At 41.0% G+C, this 18,229-nt stretch overlaps 1 protein-coding gene across 4 annotated transcripts in view; it reads left to right on the forward strand.

Moving 5' to 3' along the window:
* The window catches only part of GPATCH8 (G-patch domain containing 8), a 71,172-nt gene extending 57,405 nt beyond the window's left edge, over window positions 1-13,767 (forward strand). For 3 of the 4 annotated variants that reach the window (XM_019553876.1, XM_019553880.1, XM_019553878.1), the window contains 3 exons: window positions 5,286-5,335; window positions 6,765-6,895; window positions 7,344-13,767. In XM_019553876.1, the coding sequence (XP_019409421.1) occupies window positions 5,286-5,335; window positions 6,765-6,895; window positions 7,344-11,220 (4,058 nt within the window). In that variant the 3' untranslated portion in view covers window positions 11,221-13,767. The remainder of the gene's footprint in view (window positions 1-5,285; window positions 5,336-6,764; window positions 6,896-7,343) is intronic. The other variant, XM_019553877.1, reaches the window with a different exon arrangement.
* The last annotated feature ends 4,462 nt before the right edge of the window (window positions 13,768-18,229 follow it).

The following is an 18,229-nucleotide window of genomic DNA, read 5'->3' on the forward strand; positions in this document are numbered from 1 at the left end:
GTGTGTGTGTGTGTGTGTGTGTGTGTGTGTGTGTGTGTAAAAAATATAAATACACAGGAAGATGTGGATGGCAAGCTAATATCAACTTAAATACAGGAGAGGAATTACAGTTCATCTCTTTTAACCCAAATGTGCTGGTATGTAGGAAGCTCATTGAAGGTCTCATTTTGTAGGATTGAAAAATGTGTACCTTTCTTTATGGTATTACGTCAGATGCCTTTGAGTTAAGCCTTTCTTATTTGGGTTATTGAGATGGTACACAACTTCCTAGCTTATGGTATAAGTTAGTTTTATATTTAGAAAGAAAAATGAATGAAGTTTGCCTTCGCAGAGTCTTAGTCCATTAAGTTATTCAGTACTGAAAACCATCAAAGTTGGACTGGGATTCTCTGTCGTCTGAACTGTGTATGAGTATTGCTTCAGCTTTCGAAAACTCTTGAACTTAATATCTCTTTAAACCTTCCTCTTACTGACTTCCTCCAAGAGCTTTTAAGAATTCTTTAACAGGGTGAAACTGGTTTCCTTATCTTTCATAGTTTTACCCACTATTTGGTTTTTTCATCTCTAGCCTGCTTTCTGACAGGAAAAAACAATTACTGTGTCTTTTGCTAAGCAAATTTGTTAACCTAGGAATATATATAGTACATATTTGAATTAACATGAGGACTTGATGCAAACTACTAAAAGAATCTGAAGATGCGTATGAAATGGTTTTTGATGTAGTCTCCCCTTTTTTTCCTTTTATATACTCATAGCATTTTGAAAATATAAATATTTATTCAAACATTGTTTTCTTTGTTTTAATTTGAATCAGCGATGTTCCCCATGCGCTTTGGTCTTGCATATTCTTTTTTGTCTTTTTTCTTTTTCAAGTTAAAAGAATTTAAAGTGAAGTGCTGTGGAAGTCTTTCTTTGAGCTGATATCTTGTTCTTTGTTTCCATTAGCCAGTATTTTGTTCTTCATTTCTATTGCTGGGAGAGTATGCATTCAGGTGTTTGCGCAGTTTTCTTGTGCTTACGTTGGCAGTGACTCCCGTGATAATTTCAATAACCTGAAATAAATCATGCATGGATCTTGATATTGGAGGGGAAAAAAGTGCATTTGTGTTCTTCAGATTGTACCTGCCTTCATGCAGGTCTCAATACAGAAGATTTTATGCAGTGAGCATCTTGCAGATGCTTCATGTTTTAAAGTAGGTACTTTGGCAGCACTGGTGGACAAGGCTTGAAAGTTTGCTCTTAGAATGAAAATACTGACTTGGAAAGGAGCAAAATATCAGGATGTTTGATTTTCTTTTTCTTTTTAAAAAGCTAACCTTACATGAGTTCAGTGCAGAGATACTTTTTCCCCTGTGTCTCTGGATTTATGCTGACTATAAAATGGGGAAGTTTTTTGGCACTGTGGAAGCCCCCAGTGCTGCAGAAATATGACTGAACAACAAATGTGGTCTGTGCCTGGATTTTATTCTGTGCTAATGTGTACCTTCTTTAATGAAAGGGGGTAACTTTCACAAATGGAAACCATGGAGTGAGATATCAAGGGAGAGTTGAAGATGAAGCCAAACTCTTATTTCATGCTACCAGTGTTGAAGTCCATACTTCAGGTGCACACAGGAAGAAACCTGATAATGAGAATAAAATAAGTACAGTGAGATAATCTTTTGTATGGAATGACATGCAGCTATCTAAATACAAGGACAAAGAATGGCACTCAGACAAGATTGTGCTGCATTACACAAGCTCATGGGCGTGAACTAATGAGGATACATGTAAAAAAAAAAGTTCAGGAAACTGGTATCAGCAGTCAGCTAATAAAAAGTACATTATAATTTTATTTAATAGCAGTTGGCAGAGAGATTTGAAAACAATAGCTTGGGAGGAGTGGCACTTTCGTGGGACCACGCTATTACATGAAATGCTTTCTATTTTAAGTGAATCTACAGGCTTCAGTGCCTCCTACATAAGTGTTATCTGGCCCTCCCTTCTGAAGACGCAACTTGCTGTGAAGGAATCAGACTTCCTGTTCTAGAGCAGTACAATTGAAAAGCCTCTTTTTTCTTCTGTACAATAGATTGATGACATGTCCATTTCTTCTACTGGCATTTAGTATTACCTGAATGGGGTTTGATTATTGAAATTGCACCAGCTCATCAACAGAAGATGAGTTGACGAATTCATTTAGGCATATTTTTTAAAAGGTCACTTTAGATTTCAGTTCTGTCTTTCTCTCTAATTGCTTGTATTTCGTATCTAGAAACTAGCTCTCTCGCTCAGACGTGATCTCATCAACATCTTCAGGGACCTGAGTCGCGTGAAACTACTTTGGCTCACTGTTCAGCTTCTCCTTCAAACACACGTTAAGCACAGGTTCTCAGCAGACTCAGCACATTGTTGTGATTCAACTCTTTGGTTTCTAATGAAATAACTACCAGATAAAATAGTGTAAACAGGACTTCAGCCTGGGATATCTTGGTTATTTAGTGGATCAGACCTCTGTTTTTATTGGCTCTTCTTTAAAAATACACCACTGGCTGGTGATTTTTTTTTTTCCGTTCCCCTTTTCTCCCCCACCCCTTTGCACATCTGGAACAGTGAGATCTTCATAGGCTAGTTTGTAGGATAAATTTTAACTTTGAAGGCATACAGTCTGTTTTAGCTGGTTTGAAGTCTGTAAACATATTTATAAGGATTGCAGGTTGCTTTGAATGCCAGGTTCTTGTATCCACTGTACCCCTGTACTTGCACAAAATCACAAGACAATCCTTTAACAAACGTCAGTCTCTGTAATTACTATAATAGCTCTAGGAAACTTTTTCTGTGAGGATCTCATCTTGGCCTATTGAAATATTTGGGAGTTTTGCTTCTGACTTCTATTGGCATCAGATTAAGATCTAAAATGTTCCTGTACATCCAAGATGAGATTGACTATGGACAATGCCAATACCAACCTAGTGAGATAAAGCATTTGAGTATGGTATGCTCTCCTCAACAGTCCAAGTGCTTTATGCTTATTTGGGTGAAGTGCATAAATTTTGGCAGATTAATTTCAAGGCCGAGCAATCTGAGTTCCTTAATTGGGCAGTCTGTGTAGTTTTGTAAAACTTGCCTGTTGATCTAAGCATTCCTTCAGTTTGGTTAATAAAATGATAGAATAATGCTCTTTGGTTTTTGGGGTAACATTCATTCTACAGAAATTTTAGATGCAACTTTTCAGCATAATACAGACATTTAAATATCTTTCTGTAGCAGCTGATGCCTAGAGTGTCTTAAAATGAGCTAGACAGGGTTATCTGGGTGAATCTGATATCTTTTATTAAATCAATTCACACAAAGAACCTTGTCTGCCTTTGTCTTTAGACCAACACTGCTACAACCTACACCCCTGTTGAAATGAGCCAAGCTGGTATGCTGTCTTCATGGATTCCTGTTGATTTAGGCCTTTTACCTTTTTGGAGATCCTAATCTTGCATATTTGGTTTATTAGTACTATAATTCCATAGGTTGGTCATCCATTCTACCATTTTCATGTGCTACTTAACTCAGGTCTGAACTGCAAAAGGAATGGAATATGTTCTTTTCATAGTAGGATGTTAGCATCTGTACAAAATTCTCCATTAGTTATTCTGAGCTCTCAAGCTTTCTGTAAATAAGGACTTCTGGATCTTGTTCCTATAGTATTTTCTTTTGCAAGACTACTTATGTGCAACTTTTTAACAGTTCAGCCAGGCTTCCTGTGAGGTGGTCACTGTCAAATTACTTTTCCTTGGGGAAAAAAAATCTTTTATTTATTCATGGTTATATTAATGCAGCCAGCAATACCAAACCAAATATTCCTGATTTTACTTTGCCTTTGTTATAGTCCCAAAGAGTGATGGTGTGGTGCCTTTGTGGAAGAGTTTAAATGTTGCATCCATCCATGCTTCTGCTGATAAGGGTAAAAGGGAGTGTTTATAGAGATGCAGAATTACTTCGGAGGTTAATGTGAGGGTTATGTTAGTGTTAAAGGAAGTATGCCACATATCCTTTTAAGGTTCTATTTACACGTCATAGTGATTAAGAATGTGTTGTAAGTAATGTCCCTTTGCCCCAATATGTAGGATTTCTCACCAAATAAGAATAGTCAACAGCGGGTGTGTGTATGAGAGACACATAATGCACAGTAGACTAATTCTACTGGACATTAGCACATCATGACAAAAGCCATGCTGATGTGCAGTAGAATTAGTCTACTGCACAGTGTCGCAAAAAGACTGTGTGCCTTTGCTTCTGTGCAGTATCTCATATTAGAGGTACTAAACTTAATGCTTAGTATCAAAGGTGCATTAATGCATGTGTAGATGCACCCAGTAGTAGTTCTTACATTGATAGTTTGGAATAAGTTGCAGTGATAGAGCGTTACTTAAAATTTATGGAAAGATTTTTTCCATTAAATTGGGAGATACGTTTTTAGGGCATTGTTCATTGTTAGAAAACAGTGTTTAGTGACAGCTATTTAACTAACCAACAGGAGAAAGCCCAACTCAGGTAATTATTGCCTCACTTTACATATTCTGCAGTGCGCAGTAATATCAGAAGTGGTGTCAAAAGGCTGATGGGTCAGGGTTTAAGAAAGCATTTTTCATTGTGGCTAAACTGGAAGTAGCAAAGGAAACCAGATTATTCTAAGCCACTGCACCTTGACTGACTAGTGAACCTGTTTTGTTTCCAAGAAAGAAGTTTAAAACTGCCTTTGGAATTCAGGGGTGGGTGTTCGGGAGTTCAGCCTCCACTTAGAAAATTGTAGTTCATTTTTGTTGTAAATATCTGGGTCTCTTTCCCCCCCCCCCCCAGTGGATTAAACATCTAGGAACTTGGCATCAAATGCTACTTTAAATTGTTTTGCCAGCTGTTGGTGACTTTTAAATTCCTAGAGGGTATTAGATATGCAGTTTAAATCAGCATGGAAAAGCTGATACCATTGCTTAGCCTTTTTTATTTCCTCTAGAAATTTACTATTCAACACTTAACATGCATCAAAAAACAAAACAAAGCTCTAAGTCCTTTCATTTGTCCTGGTGAAAGTAGCTCTGTTATTCCAGGTGGGATCATGTGCGTGTGGTTTCCTCCTACCCAAAACACCCTGAAACTGAGCCTCTTAGCTTTGATGGATCAGCTGCTTATTCCATTTAATAGCTTGCAGATGCACTGAGAGAGCTTATGTAGTAATGCTTGCTTTTATTTTTTTCTCTCTTCCATTCTTGTTATATTTTTACTTTCTTTTTTTCTTTGTGATGTGACATTTTCAGCTGATGTATTGAAAGCAAATCCTTCTAATTTTGGAGTCCAGATCACAAGAGTGAGTTTCTTTCTACTAGTGTCTGTAGCTGTAACTATTTTTTTTTTGTGTGTGTGTATCCTTCCCTCTGATTTTGGTATACCTCAACCACGTTTAATAATTACTAGGTAAAAGAGCTCCCCTGTCTTGTCAAATCTTTTCTCTTTCACAAAGCAATGTTCACTTTACATTGGGCCAAATTAATTCCTCAAACATGATCCTTTTGGTTAAATTTTTAGATCCAGATATCAATATTTACCCACAGTTTTGTTCCAGGAAAGAGCAAGAATTTGATAACCCAAGTTATACCTAAACTATCAGTTTGAGACATCTTTAAAGGGGTCTGACTTTTTTTTTTTTTTCAGAGAGTAGGTGACTAGAATTTTCTAAAAGATCAGGCTCTTTTTCAGGCTAGTCAGGAGAAAAATGAAGGCATCCACAGTTACTAGTGCCTTTTAATAATTAATCTTGGCTATCATATGAGGTTTTCCCTGCTAATCAGGGCAGCACTCTTAAGGTGAATTTATCTATGCTGATCCATGTAAACAATCCCATTTTTTCCTAGAGTTTGAAGACTGGGAACTTTCAAAGCAGTCCAAGGAATTCAGGTGCCCAGTGCATATTAGAACTAATGGGAAGCAATGTCCAAATTCTCCAGGGGATCTTTATCTCATCCTTCATTATGAAAATTACTTGATTCTATTTCCCATCTGACCCCAAACTTGAAAATACAAAGTTCTGTAGAATTTAGCATCTTTCCAGTAGACATACTAAAACTGTCAAGGTCATACTTTATTCTGTTGAAAATTAGCAGTCCCTCCAGAGACTGTCCTAACACTGCAAACAGGAAAATGAGTTACTGTTAATTATGGAAAGGAATGCTCTGTTTTGTATGATTTAACAGAATGGCTTTCATAAGGTGTTCAGTTTTGGTGCCTCCCCAATGTAATTTGTACATTGCTTTTTCAAAATAATAGTACCTGGGTAATTTTTCTGCACTAGCTAATCCCTTTCTGTTCTTTGGCCCATGCTATTAAGACTTCTGTCATGCGCTGTTTGTCAAGTACATTTGCACCCTGCAAGAGCTGCAGAGTAAACGGTCATTTTCTTTCCTTCCAGAAGTTGCTTGTTGCTTTGAAATCAGCTTTATTGTATATGCTAAAGAAAGTGAATAAACACTGGTTGGAAATTCAGATACAGACTTGAAGTAGTAGCCAGAAGTGATCAACAGTTGTCTTTTCATGTAGCTACTAGGAGGATGGCAGTCTTTTTCCATTTGGTTTGTTGAGCTAAGATACTGTCGCTCCCTCCTAACTCAATAAATTTTTACTGGTTGGTGCTAGGCTAGGGTGATGACACACTTGCCTATGCAACAACAGAGAGAGAGGCTTTAATGAGCTGATTTAATTGTCGTTTTTATCTGACCCATTCTTATTGTCTCTTACCTCAGAGGTTGAAGGATCTCAAGCAAAGGGAGTTTGCTCGCAATGTCTCTTCAAGATCACGTAAAGATGAGAAAAAGCAGGAGAAGGCCCTTCGGCGTCTACATGAATTGGCTGAACAGAGAAGACAGTCTGAATGGTGAGTATGGAGATCTGTGACTATGCCGAGAATGAGTGTAACCAAATTTTATATGAGATATAAATGTAACAAAAACACTGTTACTTCTCACTTATACATACCCCTGAACCTAGCATTAAGTGATGCAGCTTTTCACCTTTGTTCAGTCTTTTTCCTTAATCTTCAGATGAGTAAATTAGTTGTACAAGTTGATTGGGTAAGGTATTTATATTAATCTTTCATACTAACTCTACCCCAGAGCTCCTAATATAGTACTAAATAATGCAAGACATTTGACAGTATTGGGAAAGTACTACTTTGAGAAGGATATGAAAGCATTTTTAAAATTTATTTTGTATCTACTTACAGTATTAATTATGGGGACGCTGGAAGTGGGTATGAAACATGTTTTGAACAACATTATGCCAGTCTGTCTAATCAGCCTTTTCCCTCTTAAAAAATTCCATAGTGCTCCTGGAAGTGGGCCCATGTTCAAAACAACCACTGTGGCTGTAGATGAAGAAGGTGGTGGTGATGATGAGAATGAATCAGCAGCTAACAGCAGTTCTTCCATCCAAACAACTTCTAGTCAGGCCACAGAAATGATAATGGACAGAGGTATCCTTAACATTGGACAGGTCAGCAGTACCCTTATGCCTGGACAGTTGCCCATCCAGACAACACAGGCAATCAGTTTTGGCCTTAAGAATAATTCAGGAACACCACTGCAAAAAATAGGAGTTTCGTTCTCGTTTGCCAAGAAGGCTCCAGTAAAACTTGAGTCTATAGCATCTGTTTTCAAAGACCATGTGGATGAATCTAGTCCTACAGATGGAACAAAATCTGATGATAGAGCCTCTGATCAGGGAGCTCTGCAGAAGGCTGGTGAGAATGAAAACACAAATAGTCCAGATGGCAAACCTGATGAAGATGACTCGCATGAAAAAGACAGTGGTGGGTCTTTAGCCACTACACTATCTAAATTAAAAAAGATGAGACGAGAAGATGGACCGGCACCAATAGAGCCAGAATATTATCATTATATTCCACCAGCTCATTGTAAAGTAAAACCTAACTTTCAGTTCTTACTTTTCATGAAATCCACAGAACAAATGGAAGCAGAAAATGTGAACAAAAAAACCATACACGACACTAAAAAGGGTAATTCTCCAAAACCCAAGGCTGGCAAGCATGCAGAAAAATCAGCTGAGAGCACTGTGCAGCAGAAGGAACCAAGTACTGTTGAACTTACAGACCAGAAAGGCAAAATGGAAACAAAAGAAACTCCAGAAAATCCAAGTGTTGTCGAAAGCAAACGTTCTACAGAAAATGATCCACCAGAACCAGATGCTACTAAAGCCACTCAGCCTGTCCCAAGTGGTAAAGTAGTGAGTGATGGACCAAAACATCCAACAGGACCTTTTTTCCCAGTTTTGAGTAAAGATGAAAGTACTACTCTCCAGTGGCCTTCAGAACTTCTGATATTTACCAAGGCAGAGCCATCAGTTTCATACAGTTGTAATCCCTTGTATTTTGATTTCAAGTTGTCCCGCAACAAAGATGCTAAAGCTAAAGGAACAGAAAAATCTAAGGACCCTGTTGGTCTTTCTAAGGAAAGTGTACTGTCCACAGAATCCAGTGACATATTCAAAGGCAAGGAGACAGGCTGCACAGGTAATAGCTCAGTTGTAAAAATAGAAACTAAATCAGTGTCTACTTGCAATACCCAGAACAAGCATGACTCCAACTTGGCAAGTGCCAGCAAACTGGAAGGAGCTGGTGACAGTAGCAAAAATTTAACCAATAAAAAAGACAAGTCTGGGAAATCCCATAAACATAAAAAGAAAAAGAAACACAAAAAATCCAGCAAGCACAAACGTAAACACAAGGAAGAAGCTGAAGACAAAAGTCGAAAAATTGACATGGGAGATGAGAAACCCAAGAAACGGAAAAAACACAAACACAAAAAAAGCAAATCATCTCTTTCCACTGAATCTGAGACAGTGCTGAAAACTGAAGTGCCTGAAGACTGTAGCCATTTCCAGAAGAAAAAGCACTGTTTTCAGGACACTCAGAGAAAGTCTCTCTCTGCTGAAGAGGGAAGCAGTAGCAAAAAAGATGACAGTGGCAACTCTTCCCAAGAGCACAGCAGCAAAAAACATAAGGCTGACCTGCAACAGTTGTCTTCCGTGTCAAGGAGGCGCTGTTCTGCTCCTTCTGTTAGTAGGTCCAGCCACAGAAGCCGACAAAGTAGTGGAGACTACGACAGTGATGAAGGTTCTCGTCGGAAGCACTTCCGACAGAAATCTCTGTCGCAATACAGTGATGACTATGACTCTGGTAGTGACCACTCCAGAAGCCGTTCCAGGTCAGGGCGAAGGCATTCTTCTCGAAGGTCATCTAGAAGGTCATACTCAACGAGTTCTGATGCCTCTGCTTCTTCAGACCACAGTAGATACAGTCGCAGGAGAAGTTATTCTGCTGACAGCTATAGTGATTACAGTGATAGATCAAGATGTCATTCCAAGAGGTCTCATTCCGACGATGATTCTGACTACAACAGCCCAAATCGCAGATCAAAAAGGCACAAGTATTCTTCTTCAGAGGATGACTACAGCCTTAGCAGAAGCAGGTCTAGAAGTCGAAGCAGGAGTCATACCCATATTAGGGGGAGGTCAAGGACAAGAAGTCGGGGCAGAACACGGAGCAGCAGTTGCAGTCGCAGTCGAAGCAAGAGAAGAAGTCGAAGCGTGACTGGCCGCAGTTGGAAACGGAGTCGTAGCTACAGTCGGGATCGCAGCCGCAGCACAAGAAGCCATTCACAGAGGTCTCTTTCAAGAAAAGGATCTCGTGGCCATGAGAGCCCTGAAGAGAGGAGGTCAGGGCGAAGAGACTTCATCAGATCTAAGATCTACCGCTCGCAGTCCCCTCACTATTTCAGAGCTGGCCGAAGTGAAGGGTCTTTGAAAAAAGAAGAGAGCAAAGGAGATGAAGCAAAGACATCTGGCTTGCTTTCTCAGAACAGCAGCACTTCTAGTCTAGGAAAAGCTTCTGAAATTGATTGCAGTCCAGAGGAGAAAAACTCTGTCACAGCAAAACTTCTGCTTGAAAAGATTCAGTCTAGGAAGGTTGAAAAGAAGCCCTGTACTACTGATGAAATGCTAGCTGGGGCAAACAAGCTTGGGATAAAACTTAAAGATCCTCCGCAGGGATACTTTGGCCCTAAGCTTCCTCCTTCATTAGGTAACAAACCTGTTCTCCCTTTAATTGGGAAGCTACCTACAGTCCGAAAACCAAATACAAAAAGATACGAAGAGTCTGGGATAGAAAGGGGTGAGGAGCAGGAGCTGTCAGAACCTGAGGAGGCTTCCCCAGGAAGTGGGGAAACTCAGTTGGCAGGTCAGCCTCTGCTGGAAGAGGTGGTGATAGTAATGCAAGACAAACCTCTAGAAGAGCAGAAGCATGAAGAGCCTGCTTCAGAAATGCCACCAGTTTCTCTTGAAGCACAGGCACTTCCTGAATGTTATAATTCAGGAGATCTGGTAATGCCACACAACTTTCTGTCTGATCCAAATGATAGTGAAGCTTTAGAACCTATGGATGGTGGGAACCAGCCTGTCCCTGTAGAAACTAGCATCATGCCTTTAGTTCCAGATGTTGAACACTTTCCTAGTTATGTACCTCAAAGTGGGGAACCAAGTATTGAAGGAGATCCAGAAGGAGCAGAAGATTCCTCTCTTGCACCACTTGAGAGCCAGCCAATCACTTTCACACCCGAAGAAATGGAGAAGTACAGTAAGCTTCAGCAAGCAGCTCAACAGCACATTCAGCAGCAGCTTCTAGCAAAGCAGGTCAAAGCCTTCCCTGCTTCTGCAGCGCTGGCACCAGCTGCACCTGCTCTACAACCTATACACATTCAGCAGCCAGCAGCTGCGTCTGCAACATCAATCACCACTGTGCAGCATGCCATTCTGCAGCACCATGCTGCTGCCGCTGCTGCAGCTATAGGGATTCACCCACATCCTCATCCTCAGCCTCTTGCTCAGGTTCATCACATACCCCAACCACACTTAACTCCCATTTCATTGTCCCATTTGACCCACTCTATTATTCCAGGGCACCCTGCTACATTTTTAGCCAGCCACCCCATCCATATCATTCCTGCATCAGCTATACACCCAGGTCCCTTCACCTTTCATCCTGTGCCACATGCGGCTCTTTATCCAACACTTCTTGCCCCTCGACCTGCTGCTGCAGCAGCTGCCACAGCATTGCATCTTCATCCATTGTTGCACCCCATTTTCTCAGGTCAGGACTTACAGCATCCACCTAGTCATGGCACATGAAGGAAAAGGGAAGTGACCTCAGAGAAAGGCGAAAACATGTGTCTTGGAAAGAGGCTGAAAATGATCCGGCTGGCAGGTGAGATCTGAGAATTTCCTTTCACTCATAACAGCCAAAGAAGTGGGATGTGGCTTGCAGACCATCTGAGTGGTGCAGCAGTTAAATCCTGTGAGTGTTGTGTGCATTTGTTTATTATCAGGGACTTTCTCATGTTCCCAACTCCTCCCTTTATGTAGCACCACTGTATCCTAGAGGAATCATCTCAAATTCAGACAGACATGCGCTTTGAAAGGCTTCCCCCCTCTTTCCTCCCCCCAATATTAAATAATCTTTTTCTGCCCTTCTGTAAATTACAAACAGTGTTTCATACTCTGGCTGGCTGTCTCTAATCCTTGTAACGAGGTCATCTAATTAAAACAGCATACATGATTGAATCCTGGTTGTAATCAGTGATGCAGCATGTGTAAAATATTTGGTAGCTGACATCTGAGCATCCTGCCATGGGGATTTGATGGAAGGGTACTGACACTCTTGGTTGGCCTGGGGCAGTGACTGGTTTGCAGGCACTTGGTACCTGCCATCACCTATCCAAGTACCTTACGCAAGCAGTGAAGGTGGAAATAGGGTTTAATTTTAAAGCTTCACTGAACAAAAGAGCTAAAAAGGTTCAAAGCTTTTTACTCTTCTCCATCCTACATTAACATTCTTCTCTTATGTGAGGACTGCACGTTGACACCTTTTGTCTGTTATGGAACAGAGAGGCGTGCTCAGATTGCTAGTTTGTGATTTCGGGCGAGGATTTGGTCAGTCTGCTGAGGGAGATCGTTCATCCTCCTGTGTCCTGAAATACTGTAAAAGAAGCATTTGAATGAGAACAAAAAGTAAAAGCCCTTTATGAATAGAAGCAATACAGAGGACTGGAACCCAATAACAATCTGGAGAGAGTAACCAGAATGTGTAAAGTGTATTCTTTCCTCTGTAATATTGATGGTTTCCTTATTAATTTATAGGATTTTTTTTAAATGTAAAGAATTGCACTGAACTCTGTAAACATAAATGCTGCTTTTTGTAGCTCATAAAAAGGTTACATTTGTAGTATACTGCAATAATATTTTTTACAGCCAGTTCTTTTAGTGGTACTTGTTCTGGTGGCTTTTGTGTAAATATGTTTGCTGTAGTTGAAATAAGACACTTGTAAAGGTTAAACTTTATAGTTTCAGCTAGATGCAAAATGACTAAGCATGTATATTTTATCAAGCTCATGTATTTTTGAAGTTTTTATGTACTATAAAATGTAAAAAAAAAAAATCTTCATTTAGCATTTTGCAGAAGAAAAATGTGAGAATTGGAATAAATAAGGTGCATTGAAGACACCGGTGACTCTAACAGCTAATGAATTGCATCACATTGAAAAGTGATGACTGAAGGATTTGTAAAATGCTATACAAATGGAACCAACAACATAGGCCTGTTGCATGCTTCTGGTCTTTAGCTAAGCAGCCAGCTTCATAGGAATTGACACTGGAGGCAGATTCAGAAGTGTCAGGAAACTGGGTTAAGTCCTATAGAGCATAAAATACCCATGTTTTTTCTGGGGTTTTAACCACTGCCTCAGCTGTTTCAGACAGTTCCACTATTCTGTTTAAATGATAAAGGAACCTTTACCTCTAAAGAATTGCCTTTTTTCCTAGGTAAAAGTGCTCTGATTGGTCACTCATTTGACAACTCCTGTCTGATCTTTTTAATAGATTTCTTCATTCATTTTTGCATCAGTCTCTTCACTTTTGGTTATCATTAGCCATGGAAGTTGTCCCTAAAGCATTAGGTGTTCCGATTGCATCAACACTAAATCAGGAGATTCAGTCCCACTTTATTTGGAGGATTTAAAGTTCAGAATCTCCCTACTTTAATGCAGCTTTCAGATACATTTTGTCCAGGGAGTCCTATTTTCCTATCAGAGTTGGTAACAGCCTTTTGTATCAGTCTTTATCACCTAGGTTCAAACCAGTGGCAGATTCATTCTCTGTGCTGTCAGACCCTGAGCAGGGCAGGCAGTGCTAGGAGACGACAATAGAGTTTGCACATTGCTTCAGCAGCAGTTAGCATTCCCATTCTTCCATTTCCTCCCCACTCTCCCCAGAGTGCTGAACTGAGAAATCTGGGGTACAAAAGTCAAATGATTTAAATCCCTGAGCTTCCTCACTAGTTAAAGAGAGTAAACTTGCATTTTGAACAAATAGCACTGAAATCTCATGGTCAGATAAAGGGACTCAATTTTTTAAATTAATGTAAATATTTAACAGAATACAGTATTAATGTTTCAATGCTGAACTTCATTAGCTTCTAGACTCAGTATGCGTTTTCTGGCACCCTTCACACTGCAGTCGGGGGGGAGGGGGGTTGACTTCCAGAATAGTGCTAAAAATACTTAACCTATCATTTACTTAATAGACATAAATGGACTGTATTTAACTTTGTCACATAAGATATATATATGCTGTAAAATGAGGGAAAAGAAACTTTCTAATAAACCAATGATTTGTGGAAAAGACGTTGTAGTTCTTCCCAAAAGTACAAACAAAACAACACTTGCAACTGGTGAAGTTAATCTTGGGTGCATGGCACAATGCCACTGTTTTCCTAAAATGAACACTGTCTTGGGCTACACAAGCTTACTGGCCCAGAAAATAGGAAGTGCGCAGACGTGGGTTCTGTTTTCTGGCTGTGCCAATTCTGGTGATGGGCCTGAAAAGTGAAACGTTTTCAGAACAAGTACAGCAAGATGTCATCATGTTGTGAGAACGTGTTTTTTGTACTAGAGTCGTCAAACATGTTTCTCATTGAGCATGTGTACACATTAATATGCCTTTACTACTGCGCATTAAGTTTAGTACCTCTAATATGAGGTACTAGATAAAGGTGAAGTAGCTGCACTACTGTGCAGTAGCAAAGGCAAACTTTTCTTGTGATGCTTAATGCACACTAGACTCATTCTACTGCGTGCTAGCACATTAGCAGGGTTTTGTCATGATGCACTAACATGCAGTACAACAGCCCACCGCATATTAAGGCATCTTGTGTAGATGTGTCCATTGATCACTAATAGCTGTGAGATAGGAACAGCTTTTGCCTACCCTGGCCCCTGGGTAGTTGGAACAAGTGACTTACAAGATGTGATGTTTCATCTTCTCATGGCTCCTCAGCCAGCTGATTTTTCTCGCTTGGGTTTGGGAGCTGCTTGTCCTTAACTTGGTTTGTATCTAAGTTATCTAGGATTGTCCCAGACTCTTTCTCTGTCACTCAGAAAGGCTGTGACTTTGCCAGCATGATACCTCATTAAACAGGAACATAGCTTACAGAGACATATTTCAGCTGATGTGTTGCCCTCCAAATTATCTTGCGTGCTCTACATTGGATTTAAGTTTGGATTTAATAGTAGTTTTCTGTGATGGAAATTAATTTCTTGCTGATTGTAGGACTTTATGGATAAATGAATAACTAGCGCTATGGCATTGCAAGAGGCAGGAGGTTGGTTTGGTGGGAGGGAATTTGGGTTGCATTTAAGCATTCTTGATGGTCTCGTTTACAGCTGGTTTGACTGCTTATTGTGACAGAGCTGGACAGAGACTTTACGCCATCCAGCCAATGTTTTCTTAATAGTAATAACCTTGGATGGTGTAAATAACCTGTGCTCCACTACTTGCTTTGCCAGTAAAATTATTTTCTATTGTGGTGTGTATTAACAGTCACTCTATGAAAGTGGCTTTTGGCCTCCCTTTGCATGTGTATTGCCGGGGGGAGGGGGAGTTTTTCCACTCCATTCAAGTTTGTTGGTATTACATTTGCAGAACTCTACTGCAGTATCTAGACAGGTCTGAGCTGTGGCCTCCCAGGGTTTTGGCTGCCACTTTGCAGCAGGTGAAGACCAAAGCTGTTCCAAGACTGTAACACTAGCACACTTCCTGCCTTGCTATTAATGTTTGTGCTGTGCATATAGAAGTTGGGCTGAAGGACAGCAAGTCCAAATTGCTCATTCCTTAAAGATACTGCTTTCTTTAGGCTGTTAGCAGCACCTGTTTCCTAGCGTGATTGGCTTCAGGGAAAGAACAGCCCCTACCTACTAGGATCTTCTTTAGAAAATTTCCCCTTCTGGTCTCAAGCTGTGTCAAGGCAAAGTGGTTTAAATTACAGCCATTAGATGCTGGAAGCTAATGGAAAGCTTGAGCCAGTTTCCAGCTGCTGTGAAATGGCAGACTTTGTTATGTGTCAGACACTGCAAGTAAAAGGGCTGCATTTCTCTGTTGTGGGGAAAAGAGAAACTTCTAGGTTGAAGCTTAGTGCAGTGGATGTCCTATCTATCTGCACGACTCTTCCAGCCTTCCTGCTGGCTGTGCTCAAATGGACATCAGAAGTCTGGTTTGATTCTGTGGCTGAATGCAGCTTGAAAAGATGGAAGTTACTCTGAAGAGCCCTTTGGTTAGGGGAACGTGCCTGGGTTTTGTTTTCTGCAACAGTGAAATGTCTCCAGTTTCACACTGCCCAAGTCTAACAGAAGACTCTTGTCTAAGTCAGGCTTCAGAGGAAGCATGTTGAGTCACCGTTCCCCTGGCAGGTGCAAGGCTCTGGCAGTGACCACAGCAGCTCCCTAAGGGGTAAGACATGTTAAATCAGAGGTGGGCAATTATTTTGGGCAGAAGGCCACTTAATGAGTTTTGGCAAGCCATCGAGGACCACATGACAGGTAGCCAGGGGCAGATAAATATTATTTTTCTAAATTTGGGGGGGGGCCCCGCAGACCAGATAGAATTGGCGGGCCACATCTGGCCCACAGGCTGCATTTTGTCCACCCCTGCATTAAACTAAATCCTGCCACCTGCTTCCTATGTGGCATGGAGGTACAGGCTTTTCTTTTTCAGACCTTCACTACTAGTTTATATAGCCCTGGGCATTTTGCTGTATTTGCTGCTACTGAGTAGAGATGATTGTTCATTAGCCAAAGCTGTTGCTTTCCTTGGGCTGCCTTTCCAGTTGCTCATTAAGGCTTCTTTCCAAGGACTTTAGATGATTATAACAGAGAATTAAAGGAAAAATCCTGTTAATTAAAAAATAAAAATGATGTTGCCCAACTGAGTATGCCTACAACCTGTCTGAAGAGAAGTGTTCTGTCCCGAGACATTTCAGCTTGCTTCCCTGACATGGGACATAGCCTGACAGTGTACATCAGCTTCCAGAAGGCAGCAGGGCAGATGGTTAAGATAAGAGTGGGAACAGGCAGGGGCAGCTTTTCTGTGAGGAGGTGATCAGGTCCTTGCAGCTCAGCTGTGCAAACCTTGCAAGGATGTGACTTTTGATCATGGTATTTAGTAATTGTGCTTTTAAGATGTCAGTCACTTGCCTCAGCTCTTGCTCCTCTCCTCCTCTCCCCTCCCCTCCTGGATCCTGTCTGCTGCACTTTGCTCATTCTTCTTAGGAGGTAATTTCAAAAATTGCCCCACAACTGTTTCAAAGCTTTTGGTCACTTTACTACTTTGAGGTGAGGGGTGAGAGAATGGGGAGAGGTTAATGGTTTTTCATATGTAAAAAGGTCAGCATGTAGAAAGTCCGGAACTGCTGAACTGTTCATGGATGAAAATAAACACAGAAAACAGGGTTTTTTTACGTGGGCAATTGAAAGTTAATCCAAATTAATTTGTAAAGTGGATTAATTTAAACCTGTGTGCCTCTTATTCAGAATTAATTTGATTTTGCTTAATGAAGGCCACTTTTATGTTGAAGTTAATTAAGCCAAGTTAAATTAAGACCACTTTTTTTTACAGAAGAGGGTCTTAATGCAGCTTAAGTTACCCACTTTAAATTTACACTCAGTGTAAACCTGGATTCAGTCCTGAGTGTTCCTGTGTAGACAACCCCATAGTGTGGCTGTCACTACAGAGAATAACACTAGTGATAAATGGCCAGAAGGCAGGTGCTTCTGAAGATAGCTTTTTCTGGCTCTAATCTGTGCACTCCCATGTCAGCTTGCATGAATGGACCATGGTCTCACTGTTCTCATAGCCCTTCATCTCTTCCTGTTTTTCTGCATGGTTTGGGAAGTAACCCTTATGCTGTGGGTGGTCTGCATGTGCAACTCGGCAAGGCCAGAATTTCCACAAAGGGCGCTACCCTGTCTTCTCATGGTGGCTAGCATAATGTAAAATGCATTTCCAAGAAAAGTACATGTTTCCATTTGGTTATTTCAGGGAGCAGGAGTTGGACGGACTTGCTGCTCTTTGTGCTTGGAACTCCCATGCATAGGCTGTTGTGGGGGGTGGAGGGGGATGGGGACTGCAGGCTACTTGCCATGTATGAGCACATGGAGTAGGGTGTTCAGAGGGAGTGTTAAAGACTCCCATTTCCAAGTGTCTGAAGCCTGGCAGGTTGGAGTGAATTCCTCCACCCTCAAATGGAACTGTTCCAAGGGGGCCCCTAAGAGACCGCACTGCAGTAAAGTGCTGCATCCCGTGACGGACAAGATCGTGATTTGCAGTGGTAAAGGTGCCTTCTTCGTAAGTGGACAGGGGCACTCTTTAAGGTAGGAAAGCTGGCCCCACAGAACGTGGTTGTGAACCATTCACTGTTCACGGTTTGGGTGCCTGGCCCCAGTGCTCCTATATTGTTTCTGGGCTCTACCGTGAGCAAAAGGCCAGGAAGTGTCATTGCCTGGGCAGTTCTAAAGAGCTGCCCTTGGAAAGCAGGACTGTGTCCAGGGTAGTTGCAGTATGCGTGTTGGAAAGGTGCATTATGCCTACCTGCACTTCCTGCTTTCGGGTGCTTTTGTAGCTGCCTTCCTGTGTCATGGGCACTGTAGAGCTGCCTCTACTTGGGAAAACACCCTGGAGCTGGGCTGCCTTGCTGCAGTCCCTCCGCCAGCCCCGTTTCTGCACTACTCATGACCAGGGTTTTCTCTGTTTAAAAATAGTAAATTCTCTGATTAAAGAACCCAAAAATCCACAATTAAAATGAAATGCCACT

This window comes from Crocodylus porosus, unplaced genomic scaffold, assembly GCF_001723895.1.
Source record: "Crocodylus porosus isolate Cpor-Errol unplaced genomic scaffold, CroPor_comp1, whole genome shotgun sequence".
Taxonomy (NCBI): Eukaryota; Metazoa; Chordata; order Crocodylia; family Crocodylidae; genus Crocodylus; species Crocodylus porosus.